Consider the following 16250-nt stretch of genomic DNA (forward strand, 5'->3'; position numbering starts at 1 on the left):
CAGAGGGTTCACCATTTAGCTGAATGTTACTTAGAAAACGGCCTTGGCGGTCAAGTTGGTCACCGCCTGCGATACTTTCCATTAACATTGGGACTTATTTTCATCTTTTTAGCGTGGAGTCGGGTTTTTTGTTTTTATTTATTTATAGACACTTTATTGCATACTTAAAAAATAACATACACAGACAAAATACAAATTAAGAAAAAGTTAGTACACAAAGGCGGGCTTATTGCCAAAAAGCAATTTCTTCCAGCCAACCCTTGGTTGGTGGAAAACTCAGGTAAATTTAACAAAACTCTTTTATACAATAATAAAAAGAAAAACAGTAAATGCAGACATATAAGTAACTAAGACTACATTAAGCATGTCCAAAATAAACTTATAAACTAGAATTATCCCACCTATTCAACCTACTTAAATAATAATATAAATACACATATACCTAAGAGACAAAATACACTTAATATATACTGGCTATATTAATACATACATATACTTACTTACATAATTATAATTTCCAACATAAGGTTTGATAATAGTGATCCTTTACGCTCTTTTTAAAGGTAGCAAGCGAAGGTGATAGTCGTACGTTCACGGGCAAGGTGTTCCACAGACACGCCGCTTTCACAGCAAACGAGTCACTATAAGAAGCAGCGTTACGATCAGGCACACTCAACATCTTGTTCTCTGTAGATCTCAACGCTCGGCCGTGGGAACATAGGAATGAAAACTTAGATTTGAGATATTGGGGGGAAGAAGGGTTAATCAAAACATTGAATAACATGTTGAGAATGTGAGTATTCCGGCGAAGGCTACTTCAATTGAAATGTGATCGTACTTACGTAATCCAAAAATGAATCGGATACATAAGTTCTGGAGACGTTCGAGTTTGTTGAGTAGCTCTTCAGTGAGGTCAAGATAGCTTACGTCAGCGTAATCGAGAATAGGTAGCAGTAGAGACTGTGCCAGCCTAACTTTAGTGTTAAACGGTAGGAAATACTGCAAGCGTTTAAGAGAGTGGAAAGATGCAAAAAGCTTCCTGCTCACAGCATCAACTTGGGGAACCCAAGAGAGAGTGCTGTCCATGATCACGCCGAGATTTTTTACTGAAGCCACATATGGTATGTCCGATTGGTCATATCTGACTCTCATCGCAGCTGCAAAGTCAATCTTGCGTAGCATTCTGGAGCTGCCAAAAACGATTGGTTGTGACTTAGTGGGATTTAATAGCAGACCAAAAGATTTCAACCACTTGGAGATAATCTCCAAATTGGTGTTGATGAGGCTAATAGCAGAATTGAGGTGTTCTGGAGGTGCACTAGTGTAGAGCTGGAGATCATCCGCATATAGGTGGTAGAGAGAAGTGAGTTTATTGGCTAAGATGTGAACAAAGAAAAAAGTAAAGGAGAAAGAACGCCGCCTTGAGGGACGCCAGCAAGTACTGGACACCAAGTTGAACTCTCGCTGTCGGTACGTACACACTGCTTGCGTCCCTTGAGGTAAGACTCGGACAAACTAGTGACTGCCGGAGATACGTTAAGAGTGCGTAAAATACCAATGAGTAGATCAAAGTTGGTTTCTTTATTAAAAAAAAATATATATTGATCCCATGATAAACCACTGATCAAACCATCCACTGTGACAAAACATTCACAATGCCTCACTACTTATAGACCAAAGTTACTATTCTTCAATAAGTAAGTACCAATTTTTTTTAAAATTTTTTTATTTATACTTCCGGTACTTAGATTTTGTTAGACTGTTATGAAAATCATACCCCTGTAGATCCAATATTGATTACCTATCATAAAACCATTCCCTAAATGTATTATTCTATTAATCTACTTAATTTATATTGAACTAAACAGTCTTTTCCTGAATTACTATAATTATGTAAATCCTCATAGTGTTCGCGACAATCGATAGATAGAGTAGATAACTCGCGAAGGTTCTGGAACATTCTATCACTTTCCAGTAGTTTCGATAAAGTTCTAGAAGGATTAGTATGGATTCAATAGATCTACAATAGTCTGGAAGCTTCTAGAACAATGGTTAGGGAATGTTCCACAACGTCCGCGAACTTTCTAGATGCTAAGTTAGGTACTTATAGTTAGTAGATAAGTATGGATTGTTCTACCTACTTAGTAATAATAATAATAAATAGTGTGACCTCGGGTATCTCTGGAACTTTCGGGAAGGTCGCTCGCCGGCTTATATAAAGCGAGGTGTCCGGCGCACATTAAGTTCAGTTTAATAGCAACAGTCGAACAGTTCAGTTCTAATAGAAAGCTCGAATAGTGGACATCTCCAGAGATCCTCGAAGTGTATAGTGATAGTAATACTGGTGTTTTCTTTTAAGATAGTACCATCCGGCGTTCGTAATAGTTGTGAGTCGTGTCGAAGGGGCTCACATTTATGGTCCTTCGAGCCGGATAGTTATAGTCGAGCCGGCATTCGTGTTAGTTCGTGAAGTGACCTTACATATATGGTCCTTCGTGCATCCGGATTGGAAGAAAAGAAGATGCCTGTAACGAGGTCTCAGAAGTCGTACGCAGTAAAAAAGACTTCGGAAGAGTCATCTGCAGTCTCCATGGTGAAGTCTGCAGATGCAACGGAGTACGCATCGGCATCGGGTGCAACCACAGGAGGTACACCAGGTCCACAACCGCCGTCAGAGCCGACGACGGAGACGCTGTCCCCTCCATTGTTGCCACCCTGCCCTATAGTAGTCGCCGGTGTCACAACTGCCGTTGCCCCCACCACCGTTGTCACCACTGCATTAGAAGGAAGTGTCTACGAGTCTAGATCGTCGAAGAACGGAACTTCACATCCACCAAGTTCATCGCGCCACATTGATTCTCGTGCGCGGCGCAGAGAATTACAGGCCCGCTTGGAACTTCTTGAGCGACAAAAGGAGATGGCTAAAGCTAAAGCTCTGGTGGCCATAGTTGCAGCTAAAGCTAAAGCTGAGGAAGCTGAATTAAAAGCTAAATTGGCTGAAGACAGGGTCGCCGCACTAGAAGAAGAGATAAAACAAGCACGGGTTCGGAGAAGAACACTCGCACGCGCACCGCAAGACGTCACCACGTGCCAAGTCCCGCCTGAACCTGCGGGAAATGTCGTCGTCAGCCAACCTGTGGTGGATGTCTTGCCCTGCCTTCTCCTGCCTGAACCTGCGGAAGAAGTCGCAGGTTACCAAGTGCATGTCCCGCCTGAACCTGCGGAAGAAATCATCGCCAGTGAAAACCGGCGGGAGCCACAGCGGAGTCAACCGCTGCAGATTTATAAAGAGGCTCCTGTGGAATGTGCGACAACAACGGAACAGGAAGAATTCAAAATCACGGAGTTTGAAGACGGTCCTGCTTGCAACTTCATCGTGTCAGCTACTGCTGAACCAGTCAGTGTCGAGAGTGAGGGTCCAACATCGCCGCCCCCAGCTGAAGTTGTAACGTTTCGCCCTACCTCCTGCCTACTTAACTCCTACCTAATGGATTTATTAGAAGATATTTGAAACTACAACTTACTATTAACACTGGATATCTACACTGGTTATCTACACTGGATTCTACACTGGATTCTACACTGGATTCTTCCCACAATGAATCAATACTTTTATCAAAGATCTTCGAAAACCGCCAGAAGGAAGCTCAAGATTCAACTGAAAGTCTAGAAGGGAAAACAACCTAACAAATAAACTGGAGACTTAAAAGTGAAACAAATACTACTTTAGCTTGGCCATGAAACATCCAGGGAACTCCAACGTTATGTAGTGTAACCCAATAAACGAAAGCTAATGAATTTAATAAAACTATGAACGTGAATTGAATACAACCTTCCTAACTACCTGCCTAAAGTTATTGACCTATATATTCACTACAACTTTTATTTGAATGATAACTACATATTTACAGGTAAGTGCTATTAGTGAATTTGAATTTACATAAAGGTAAAAATAATGTTTTTTTTTTTTTTTTTTGTTGGTTTAAAAGGCAAGCCCCTCCATACGCTTTGTAGGCCTTGATCACTACAATCGATTGAATCAATATATAAGACTCAAAATAGATAAATAAGTAATAGCAAATATTCAACCGAAGCCTTCGTGGGACACAACCATGGACTTGGACATCCCTCCGCCAACGATCACTTCCCTTGCTCCTAACCTTACATATTTACATGTTTTATTTTTATTTCATGTAAATAAATCAACATGAATACATGTTGTCAAAGCTAAAGGGGACATATTTATAATCATAAACAAACTGAATATTAGAATAGACCAATGATTTATAGTATAGAAACTATATAAGTATGAATTTCATAATAGATAAGTAGATACTTGACAAATACATGACTCTAATTAATAGCCAAGTGGGAAGTGATTTATTCTTTTAAATTACTTAATTGAAAGGTTAATTATTATGAAATAGTTAATATTCTTTAATCTTATTGGAATATGTTCTGAATAGTTGTAGTAAATATATAAGACAACAAAATATCCTAGCTTTATTTATTTACATAAGAATATAAAGCTTTATCAAGGAAACAAATACTTCCACAAGTTAGAATTTACACAACTTTCTGAAATGTGCAAATTGTGACTGAAATCTGATCATACTTCAAGCTATTTGTATTTATTGAGTGATTATAGAACCAGAAATGATTTGGTTTAAGTATCTAGAACCCTTATTTGTGGTATCTTGACACTTATTAGAGTAAATTTCTCCGTTAATCAATTCTACCCCCAATCTGATAAAAAAGCTTATTGTACTCAAAATCAAATAAACTCTTCTGTAATATTAATATGGATTATATGGATTATTGTGATACAATAAACCAAAATAAGTTAGATAGACCATAGATTCTTTAAGTAGAAGTATTTGTTTACTTAATGAAAAATCAATAATTTAGACAAAGAACTATAGGACAAATTTGAGGTTATGTGAAATTATTTTATCTGATAAAATTATTAAGTACTTTTGAAGTGATATTTATTGTAAGATATTATTTAATTTATTATTTATGATGAAGTAACTACTTTCCCCACCCTAACCATGAAGTTACCTGCCTATTTGTGTCTAACCAGAAGGCCCTATTCTAATCTAAAATGTATTGAATCAAAACTAGGGAATCAATCCCACATTTACATTTAATTGTGTGGTGTGTAATGTGTAGGTTTTCTCCGGGTGATTGGAGTGCACCTTGCCTAGCTAGCTAAATACTGAATGAGCGGGGTAGGTGACCCCTAGTGTACCTAAGCCCTATACCTGTGTGTTGGAAATTGCAGCCGTGGGTTAACGGTATGGCACCCGGGCGACTTGCAATCTCCGAATGTGTGTTATAAGTATATAAATATATATGTGATAAAGATCAAGTAATAGTCCAGATTTTTAAATCAAAGATCTATTCTTGAGGAGTGTATCCCTTCACGTTCTAGCAAAAGAGGGACCCTGGTTACTCCATAGCCAGGCCTAACTAACACTACCCGGGGGCCCTAAAACAAGACTTGGTTGAACGACACCGTTAGGTATCCGTCTTGCCACCTTACCATGAAGGATTTAGACTCTAGAGTACACGTTCCCCCAAAATGCTAAAGATCTAGTCGAAAGCCTTGGCAATCTAAAGATCTAATTAATAAAGTTTTCAAATTACGACAGTGCTAATCACTAAGGAATGTCCTTGCCATATACATTTACATATATGGACGAAAGCGCTTTCCCAAAGCAATACCACCATCGTACGTTGAAAACTAACAATAAACAAAATAAAAACTAAACCAACGCGGAAAACTCCCAACGTGTACCCGATCGCAAGAAAATTACTAATGGCCGCCGCCGCCTCTAGCATTCCCTTTTATACCTTCCTAGTCCTGTAAAACAAAATGGCGGAAGGCCCGGAGCAGGGCTGGCGCTGGGCCGGCGCAGGGCCTACGCAGGGGCGGTGCAGGATCTACGCACGGTCGGCGCAGGATCTACGCAGGGTCGGTGCAGGGTCTACGCAGGATCGGTTCAGGGTCGGTTCATGAAGTTAGCCGACTCCCTAAACAATTTCATAGACTACCTTTCACAGCAAAAATGTTTTTGAGAAATAAATGTCTTAAACCGTAAAATCCCTTGGGAAAACCCTTCCTAGCGCAACTAACCCTACGGGAACCTCCTAACATAGTTTAAATTCATTATTTGCGGAATCATTAATGTTTCGGCATTGATGGAACATTACAAAGTTGACGGAGCACTCACGCCATCCATAGACACGAACAAAGATCGTAGTCTAGAGAATCGTAGGATGAGTGTGAGTGCCATAAAAATGGTTCATCTCCCTACAGAATTCGATAGTCCGACAGATAGTGGGATAGATCGGCATGCGCTGCCGTTTCTGGCGGACAAACTCAATGGTATACCGGCGGGAGAGACCGAACTGCTGCGGAAAGTAGTGTCCAACAGCAAGTGTGACTTGGCAGTTAGAAGACTGGATCTCATAGACAAGAGATTAACGGACAAGTATTGGGCACGATGGATGGAGAAGTATGTGCGAGATTCTCAGCAGCAAGGAGACGTCATGAATCCTGCGGGCGCCTACCATGGAGATGACCGAGGAGCTGCCCATCGACGAAGATGTCGCGACCTGGATAGTTCAGCTACAAGAGCTGCGGCGGGAGTAATGTTCGCGACAATCGATAGATAGAGTAGATAACTCGCGAAGGTTCTGGAACATTCTATCACTTTCCAGTAGTTTCGATAAAGTTCTAGAAGGATTAGTATGGATTCAATAGATCTACAATAGTCTGGAAGCTTCTAGATTATTCTAGAACAATGGTTAGGGAATGTTCCACAACGTCCGCGAACTTTCTAGATGCTAAGTTATAGTTAGTAGATAAGTATGGATTGTTCTACCTATTTAGTAATAATAATAATAAATAGTGTGACCTCGGGTATCTCTGGAACTTTCGGGAAGATCGCTCGCCGGCCTATATAAAGCGAGGTGTCCGGCGCACATTAAGTTCAGTTTAATAGCAACAGTCGAACAGTTCAGTTCTAATAGAAAGCTCGAATAGTGGACATCTCCAGAGATCCTCGAAGTGTATAGTGATAGTAATACTGGTGTTTTCTTTTAAGATAGTACCATCCGGCGTTCGTAATAGTTGTGAGTCGTCGTCGAAGGGGCTCACACATAGTACCTAGCTTTTTTTTTTAATTATAAAAATATATATATATATATATATATTTCTCATTATTAGATTTATATACTTATACTTATATATATTTAGATTGATTAGATTAAGTACCTATATTTATATTTCTTTGCATCTTTCTTTGTAAATTAATATTGCTGTCTAAGCCAAATAAAGTTTTTCTTTCTTTCTTCTTCTTTCATAGTATATAGTCTCAGAATTTAGTTGTCAAATATAGAACATCATCATCATCATCAGCATTCAAAAAGTATGTCATATCCTGAAAAGAAGAATAGAATTTAATTGTGAATTGTGAATGTTTTGTCACAGTGGATGGTTTGATCAGTGGTTTATCATTGTGGGTATAAGTGGGTAGATAAATAATAAATAGTCTTGAACTTGAATTGCTGTTTCACTTACACGTTTTACATGGCGCAGCCGTAAAAAATATAAATTCGTGGTATTTAGTGCAGAAAACATTTAGAAAATTGTGTATACCAGTACCTGAGGATAATAATTAATCATATATATTGTTAGACGTACACGAATTCGTCGAGTAACTTCTTAAAATGGAATCAATGTTAAAGCCGCCAGCGCCATTTGCATTCGTTAATAACTTAGAGAATGTTACATCGGGTAACTTATCTAAGGATTGGGAAAAATGGAAAAACGCGTTCCAAATATACTTCGACGCGTGTGAACTTTCTAAAAAGGATCCAAAAGTGCAAGTGAGCATATTACTGCATGTTGTCGGTGAACAGTGCCGGGAAGTGTATGAACAATTCAACCAAACGTTTACTGATAAGGACAAACTGATTAAAAAGTTCGACGAGTTCTTCTTACAAAAGAAAAATATAACGGTACAAAGACATTGTTTTTTTACACGTAATGCGGAATTAAGGATATAGCTTTGAAGGAGCGCCTACTACGAGAACCTGACCTAACCTTAAAAAAGTCACTGGACATTTGTAACATTGCGCAAATGTCAAGATTGCAAGTAGGAGTGATAAAAACCGAGACAGAAAAAGATGTATACGCAGTAGAAGAATATGAACAGAGTCCCGATGAGGCCTATGCTTACTGGATGACAAGGAACAACGAGCGAGGCAGCAGAGGACGCGCGCGAGCCCGCGGGCGCTGGAGCGGCCCGGGGCGCGCCGCCGCCGCCTGGGCGAGCGCCGGCCGCCCGCGCGCGCCCGCCCCGGTGCAGCTCCGGGCCGGGCCCTCGTCGACACGCTGGTACCAAGGTCAGACCCAACCAGATTCACCGTCATTTAGACTGAATAAAACACCGTTTATTAGTGCTGACTGTAAAAACTGCGGATTTTATCATGAACGTAATATGTGTCCCGCATACGGCAAACGTTGTTTAAAGTGTAATAATGTTAATCACTTTTCAAGGAAGTGCAATATTTATGATGTACAAGCCGATGAAAATCCAGATCAGGTAATCTATTACTTTAATAAAAATTGTGGTGATTGGTCAATAACTTTGTCAGTAAATAATTGCGAAATACCTTTTAAATTAGACACGGGTGCAGATGTAAACGTTTTACCCAGTCGTTATTTACAACAACTAGGTTTATCAAAAGAGGACCTTCTGTCAACGTCAATGAAGTTAAGAGGCTATTCTGGTGGCGATATTATAGTAATAGGTAGATGTAACTTAAAAGTATTATACAAAGGTCAGTCCTATATAATTGATTTTATAATTGCAGATGTGTCGTCCCCACCTATATTAGGTAGGTATTCTTGTCAGGAGTTAGGTGTTATTAAACTAACTTTAGCAGTTACTACGAATTCTCAAGATGAGTTTACGTCGGGTATTCTAAATGATTACTCTGACGTATTTGAAGGCATTGGATGTATGCCTGGAGAATATAAAATTTGTATAGATAATACTGTACGGCCAGTAGTACATGCACCTCGAAAATTACCGGTAGCAATAAAAGAAAACCTAAGAAATAAATTGAATGAAATGGAACAACAACAGATCATAGCCAAAGTAGATGGCCCAACAGATTGGGTAAACAGTATGACGGTAGTTAGGAAACCAAATGGTGATCTACGAATTTGTCTAGATCCCCAGGACTTGAACTTAGCTATTAAGCGAGAACACTTTAGTCTCCCCACCTTAGAGGATATAACTGTAAAACTATCGGGGGCAAAATACTTTAGTACAGTCGATGCTAAAAACGGATTTTGGCAATTAAAGTTAAGTAGTGACTGTACAGACCTCTGCACCTTTAACACAGCGTTTGGAAGGTATAAATTTTTAAGACTACCGTATGGCATTACGTCTGCTTCCGAAGTGTTCCATAAAAGAATGTTTGAGATGTTCGATGATATGGAGGGCGTATGCCATTTCATAGATGATATTTTGATTTTTGCAAAAACGCGACAAGAACACGATAGGAGGCTGAGGGCCGTATTGGATAGGTGCAGATTAATCAATTTGAAACTGAATAAAAATAAGTGCAAGTTCGGTCTAACAGAAATAAAATATTTGGGACATAAGTTTACACAAAATGGTATCTATCCTGATGAATCTCATACATCTGCGATAAAAGAAATGAAAATTCCAGATAATACTAAAGATTTAGAGAGGTTTTTGGGATTAGTAAATTATATAGGTAGATTTGTACCTAATTTGTCAAACAAAACTTATGAGCTTAGGCAGCTCTTAAAAAAAGATGTGGAATGGCATTGGACTGACCAACATCAAAATGAATTTGATAGTTTAAAAAATATCTTAGTAGATGCACCTGTTTTACAATACTATGTTGTAGATAAGCCCGTGGTGATATCAGTTGACGCGAGTAAAAATGGATTAGGTGCATGTATTCTACAGGATAATTTACCAGTAAGCTACGCATCTAGGTCACTAACAAAAGCCGAACAAAATTATGCACAAATAGAAAAGGAACTTCTAGCATGTGTTTATGCCTGTGAAAAGTTCTATTGTTATATTTTTGGTAAAAATGATGTGATAATTGAGACAGACCACAAACCGCTGGTAAATATAATAATGAAACCCATCTCCAGCGCGCCAGCCAGACTTCAAAGAATGTTACTGCGATTGCAATTGTATTCTTTTAAACTAGTGTACAAACCGGGAAAATACCTATACATTGCAGATACGTTATCTCGCGCACCACTACCCGTCTCTAATCAGCAGTTAGAGGAGCGGGATCATTTTGATGTTCAGGCTCAAGTTTGTGCCGTCACAGCGTGTAATCCGCTGACGGATACACATTTTATAATTTTACAAAAAAGTACAGAAAGTGATATGGAACTCCAGCTAGTTATTAAATACATAAAAGAAGGGTGGCCAGATAATAAACAAGATGTGCCCGACTGTGTCAAGCCGTACTGGTGTTTTAAAAGTGAGTTGTCGATATCGTATGGTCTTGTCTGGAAAGATAATAGAATTGTTATTCCTAAAGCATTGAGACACGAAATGCTTAAAAGAGTACACGTAGGGCATTTAGGATTAGAGAAATGCAAACTTCGTACCCGCGAGACAATGTTCTGGCCAAATATAAACAGTCAATTAGAAGATTATATAAGTAAGTGTCAAGCTTGTCTAAATTTTAAAAACGAGAACAGGAGAGAAACTATGATATCACACGAAATTCCAAATCGGCCGTGGTCTAAATTAGGTTCAGACACTTTTCATTTTGATGGAAAATTGTTTTTAATTGTTATTGATTATTATAGTAAATTTTTTGAAGTAGCCGAGCTTAGGTCATTAAAATCCGAGGAAATTATTCAGCAATTAAAAATAATCTTCAGTAAACAGGGTGTTCCGGACATTCTCATGACCGATAACGGTCCGGAGTATAGTTCGTTTGAGTTCAGACAGTTTTCGGAACAATGGCATTTTAGTCATGTAACGTCTTCCCCTCGATACCCACAGTCGAATGGGCAGTCAGAACGAACTGTCCAAACTGTGAAAAATATTATGAAAAAATGTAGGTATGAAAGTACTGATTACAGATTAGCCCTCTTGGAGTACTTAAATACACCTATTAGTAGTTCATTGGCCTCCCCTTCGGAAATATTAAATAGTCGAAAAATGAGGGGGCTATTACCGTGCATTCCGAAGTTACTTAAGCCGAAGCTACAAACTAACATAACATATGAGTTAAATAAACGGCAAAGTATGCAAAAGCAATATTATGATAAGGGAGCACGTGATCTAGCACCATTACAAGTTGGACAAAGAGTAAAAGTACGAGTTTCTAAACAGTGGGTCGATGGGTCAATCACTTCATACGTGGGTAAAAGATCCTATTCGGTTCAAATTGATGGAGGCAGTAGATTGATTCGAAACCGACGGCATCTCATAATCAATCCAAACGTCAACAGATCAAACCATGATCAACCAACATTAGCTTACGATGATATCGTCATCCAGAATAGTCCTCCTAGACCTCCAATTAATAATAATGTTGTTTGTCAACCATATGTTTCTCGTTTTGGCAGGGAAGTGAGACGTCCTGATCGGTGAGGCTACTCACACACTTAAGTAAGACGGATGCCTTCAGTGTACCTATATACTATAAAAAAAACTATGTAGGTATAGCCATGTACCTAGCAATACCGACTGTTATGTTATGATGATTCATTGTTGTTATTTTCTGAGTATAGGAGTTTACTGTTATTTTATACCTACTACTAAACTATAAATCAGCTAAGTTAAAACATTTATGTACTTACTTACAGTATACCTAGTTAATAACGTAAACAAAATTTAAATAAGTGTTGTAATAGACTTAGTAAGTACATACCTAGATTTAAACCTTTAATTATACTTAGTTAATGTTATTAAGTACCTACTATAGTCAAAACTTTAACTAAATTGATAAGTTTTTTTTTTGTGTGTTAGTGGTTATGTAACGCTAATATTTATATAGATTCTTAGTTAAGATTTATGATTAATTCTTGCCTACTTTACTATCGTTACAATATAAAAGCGACGTAACTACGTGATGATAAATTGATACGTTGTATTAAAAACTGTTGGAAATCTTCATAGCTTAAGATTTATAACAAGGTACCTACTGTACTTGCTTATCCTTATTAATACAAGTTAAACAATGCTTTGTAAATTTATATTTATACTTAGGTATTGTTTTTAAATCTTTCTTTTAATTTTTTTTTGTGTGAGTATGGTATATATCTATATAAAGCCTTGTAAAAGGGGGGTTGTGGGTATAAGTGGGTAGATAAATAATAAATAGTCTTGAACTTGAATTGCTGTTTCACTTACACGTTTTACAATCATGGGATCAATATATATTTTTTTTTAATAAAGAAACCAACTTTGATCTACTCATTGGTATTTTACGCACTCTTAACGTATCTCCGGCAGTCACTAGTTTGTCCGAGTCTTACCTCAAGGGACGCAAGCAGTGTGTACGTACCGACAGCGAGAGTTCAACTTGGTGTCCAGTACTTGCTGGCGTCCCTCAAGGCGGCGTTCTTTCTCCTTTACTTTTTTCTTTGTTCACATCTTAGCCAATAAACTCACTTCTCTCTACCACCTATATGCGGATGATCTCCAGCTCTACACTAGTGCACCTCCAGAACACCTCAATTCTGCTATTAGCCTTGTAAGGTAGGGAGGAGGAATAAGTAGAAACGCGGTGACTGCTGAGTAACAACTAACTTTATTCACGTTCACACGGACATGGTAAGTAAGCAAGGTAAGCATATATATCTATTAAGTATATCTATCACTACACCTTCCCCGAGAGGAAAAAATAAAATAAAATTACAATTTTATTTTATTACTAGTGAAATTCTTATGAACTAAACATGGTTACACAATAAGAGTACATGGAGTACACAGTTAACACAAAGAATAAGAGTTATTCCATAAAAGTAAGTACTTAATCTAATAAACTATAGCTAACATGGATAGTATAATTTGGTTCTATTCTTATGTACTAAATCTATTTTACCATCTTTTAATATTTCGACATTTGGTGCAACATCTTTGATAACTTTATAGGGTCCATTGTAAATATTTTGAAATTTATTACCAACTTCGTTTTTTACTAATATTAAATCATTTTCTTTATATCTAATTGGGTTGCAATTTACGTCATATTTTTCTTTTCTGATAATTTTGCTTTGGAGTAAATTTTTTCGGGCTTCATTTAGAGATGTTTGTAATCTATACTTTAACTGGAGTGGGTAGTCGTCATAGTTATAGAGTGGGTCTACTTTATCTTGTATTAAATTACTGGGTAACTTGCACTTTTTGCCGAATATTAATTCAAATGGAGTGTATTGTGTCGAAGAGTGAACTGACGTGTTATACGAAAAGCACCAAAATGGTAGCCAAGTGCTCCATGAATGTGGGTGGTTGTCAGTTTGGATTCGCAAGTAATTAGCTAAACTTTTGTGAGTGTTTTCCAAAGATCCTATGCTCTGATGGTGATAGGAAGTGGACTGAAGAGTAGTTATACCAAGTATTTTACAAACATCTTTAAATAATGACGATAAAAATTCGGTTCCCCTATCGCTGGCACACTTATCAGGAATTCCATATTTAAGAATAAAATTGTTTACGAAGTTTGTAGCTACTTCTAATAAACTTTTTGACTTCATTGGGTACGCTTCAACGTACTTGCTGAGTTCACACTGTATGGTAAGTATGTAAGAATTATTACTTTCGTCTTTATCTAATGGTCCTACGACATCAATGAATACTTTTTCCATAGCCGAAGTGGCTGTAGTTGTAATAGACATAGGTTCCTTTATATAATGTGAACTATACTTCTGTGTTTGACACTTTTCGCATTTTCTTATAAATTCTTTTACACTCTTTTCAAGACCTGGCCAAAAGTAATATTTTTTAATATTATTATACATCCTTCTAATACCAGCGTGGCCACTAGATGGTAGTAGATGGAAATCATTTAATATTACTTTTTGGTCGTCTTTGTCTTCAATTCTTTTTATATTATTTAGTATACATAATCTTGGTCCGGACCAATTTTTATTTATTTGTACTTCATTTACTAACTTTTTTATAAACTCGTCGTATTTTTCGCACCTTACAAAAATTAATTCGTGCACGTTTATTTCTTTACAAAATAATTTCAGCTCCCTCACAAAAGCGGCTGGCGTCAGTTGTGATCGGGCGGCTGGATTTATATATAAACTCATTTTACTTGGTGCATAACAAAATATTTCGTTTTCTAACTCTATCTGTTTATTTTTACGTAATTTATTTAAGTAACTATCTTCAATAAAACTGAGTTCAACAGATATGCTCGGTCTACTATGTATTTCTACAACTTTCGGTTGATCAGGCCGATCGTCCATAGGAATCGTAGCACCCCGAGATATCTGAGAATCGTTTATCTTTCTATATTGAGCGCGCGTCATAACATTAACGACACTATGACTCATTTCTTTAAGCTCGTCCGACGAGATAGACAGTCTCGACATTGCGTCTGCGGCTGCATTTTGTGAACCTTTAATATATTCAATTGAAAAATCGTACTCCTCTAGTACGAGTCTAAACTTCATGAGACGGCTCGATGGATCTCGCATGCCAAACAAGTAGATAAGCGGCTTATGGTCAGTTTGAATGATAAAATTTCGTCCATATAAATACGGTCTAAAATGCTTAACGGCCCACACTATCGCCAACAACTCTTTTTCTATAGTGGGATAGTTGAGTTCCGCTTTGTTAAGATTTCTACTCGCGAACGCAATCGGTCTCTTATCTGAGTTACATAATATAGCACCTAGAGAGCAGTTGGATGCATCTGTTTGTAATTTGAACTGGTTGCTTTCTGATAAGTCGGGATATTGTAATACAGGGGGCGATGATATTATTGTTTTTAACTTATCGAAAGAAGATTGACATTCTTCATTCCACACAAAGGGTGTATTTTTTTTTGTTAATCGGGTTAAAGGTAAAACTAGGTATGCAAAATTTCTAATGAATTTTCTATAATAGTTAGCGAAGGCTACAAATCGCACAACTTCCTCTACATTTTTGGGTATTTGCCAATTTTTCAGTACTTCAATTTTTTGAGGGTCAGGTAAAACACCTTCACTTGATATGTCATGTCCCAGATATAAAATTTCTTTTTTCAAAAAATTACATTTTAACGGATTAAGCTTTAAATTTACTTGTCGCATTCGACTAAAAACATCAATTAGATTTTTATTATGATGTTCTAACGATTTTCCGAAAACAATCAAATCATCTAAGTAAACTAGACATTTTTCGTATGCTAAACCTGTCATTGCAATAGTCATCATTTTTGAAAATGCGTTGGGGCTAGTTTTTAAACCCAACGGCATCCTTGTCATTTGATACTGACCTGAATTAGAAGCAGTACATTTTATACTTTTGTTATCCTTTTGAATAACTTGGTATTGACCTGAACAGAATGCTGTGTATTTTCTGCTGTCGAGGTCAAGGTCACATTGGTAATAACTGTTTGAAAGATCTAAAGATGTAAAATACATAGACCCTGAAAGAGAATCTAAGATTTCTGATATATTTGGGAGTGGAAATTTATCATCCTGTATACTGTTATTTAATTTTCTATAGTCAATTACTAAGCGCCATTTTTTGTTGCCGGAACTGTCAACCTTTTTGGGTACCAATAATATTGGACTCGACCATTCGCTTTGACATGGTTCTATTATCCCTTCTTTTAACATGTTATTTAACTGATTATTAATTTCGGTTTTCTGTGAATAAGGGAGTCGATAAGGCTTACTATACACGGGGTCGACGTTCGGTTTTAAGTATATGTGGTGTTTATAAATGTTGGTTGTAGTTAATTTATCACCTGGTAACAGAAAAATATCTGAGTACTTTGCACAAATATTTTCGATAGAAACTTGTTCCTCAGAGTTCAAACCTGTTAAATTTAATAATTTAAATAGTTTTTTGACACGGTCTGCATTAATTTTTTCACACTTATTAAATGAACATAATTCGTACTCACTGATTTTATGAAGGATTGGTTGAATACTATCTAATCGAACCTCATTTTCATTTGTATTTAAGATTAAAATTGGTATGAAACCATTCGTAGGC

General features: G+C 37.3%; 1 protein-coding gene across 1 annotated transcript; it reads left to right on the plus strand.

The window, feature by feature from the left end:
• The first annotated feature begins 2221 nt into the window (after positions 1–2221).
• LOC119692025 lies at positions 2222–7306 on the plus strand. Its single transcript, XM_038111024.2, has 2 exons — positions 2222–3443; positions 6221–7306. Exons 1-2 carry the CDS (start codon positions 2486–2488, stop codon positions 6679–6681), a joined length of 1419 nt encoding a protein of 472 aa, XP_037966952.1. The 5' UTR covers positions 2222–2485; the 3' UTR covers positions 6682–7306.
• The last annotated feature ends 8944 nt before the right edge of the window (positions 7307–16250 follow it).

Source organism: Plutella xylostella, chromosome 28, assembly GCF_932276165.1.
Source record: "Plutella xylostella chromosome 28, ilPluXylo3.1, whole genome shotgun sequence".
Classification (NCBI taxonomy): Eukaryota; Metazoa; Arthropoda; class Insecta; order Lepidoptera; family Plutellidae; genus Plutella; species Plutella xylostella.

Excerpts from the sequence above, each read along its gene's own strand:
- LOC119692025 (XM_038111024.2), top strand. The coding sequence starts at position 2,486 with ATGGTCCTTCGTGCATCCGGATTGGAAGAAAAGAAGATGCCTGTAACG. Across the intron at positions 3,444-6,220 it reads ATCGCCGCCCCCAGCTGAAG|TTGACGGAGCACTCACGCCA; the intron begins TTGTAACGTTTC and ends AACATTACAAAG.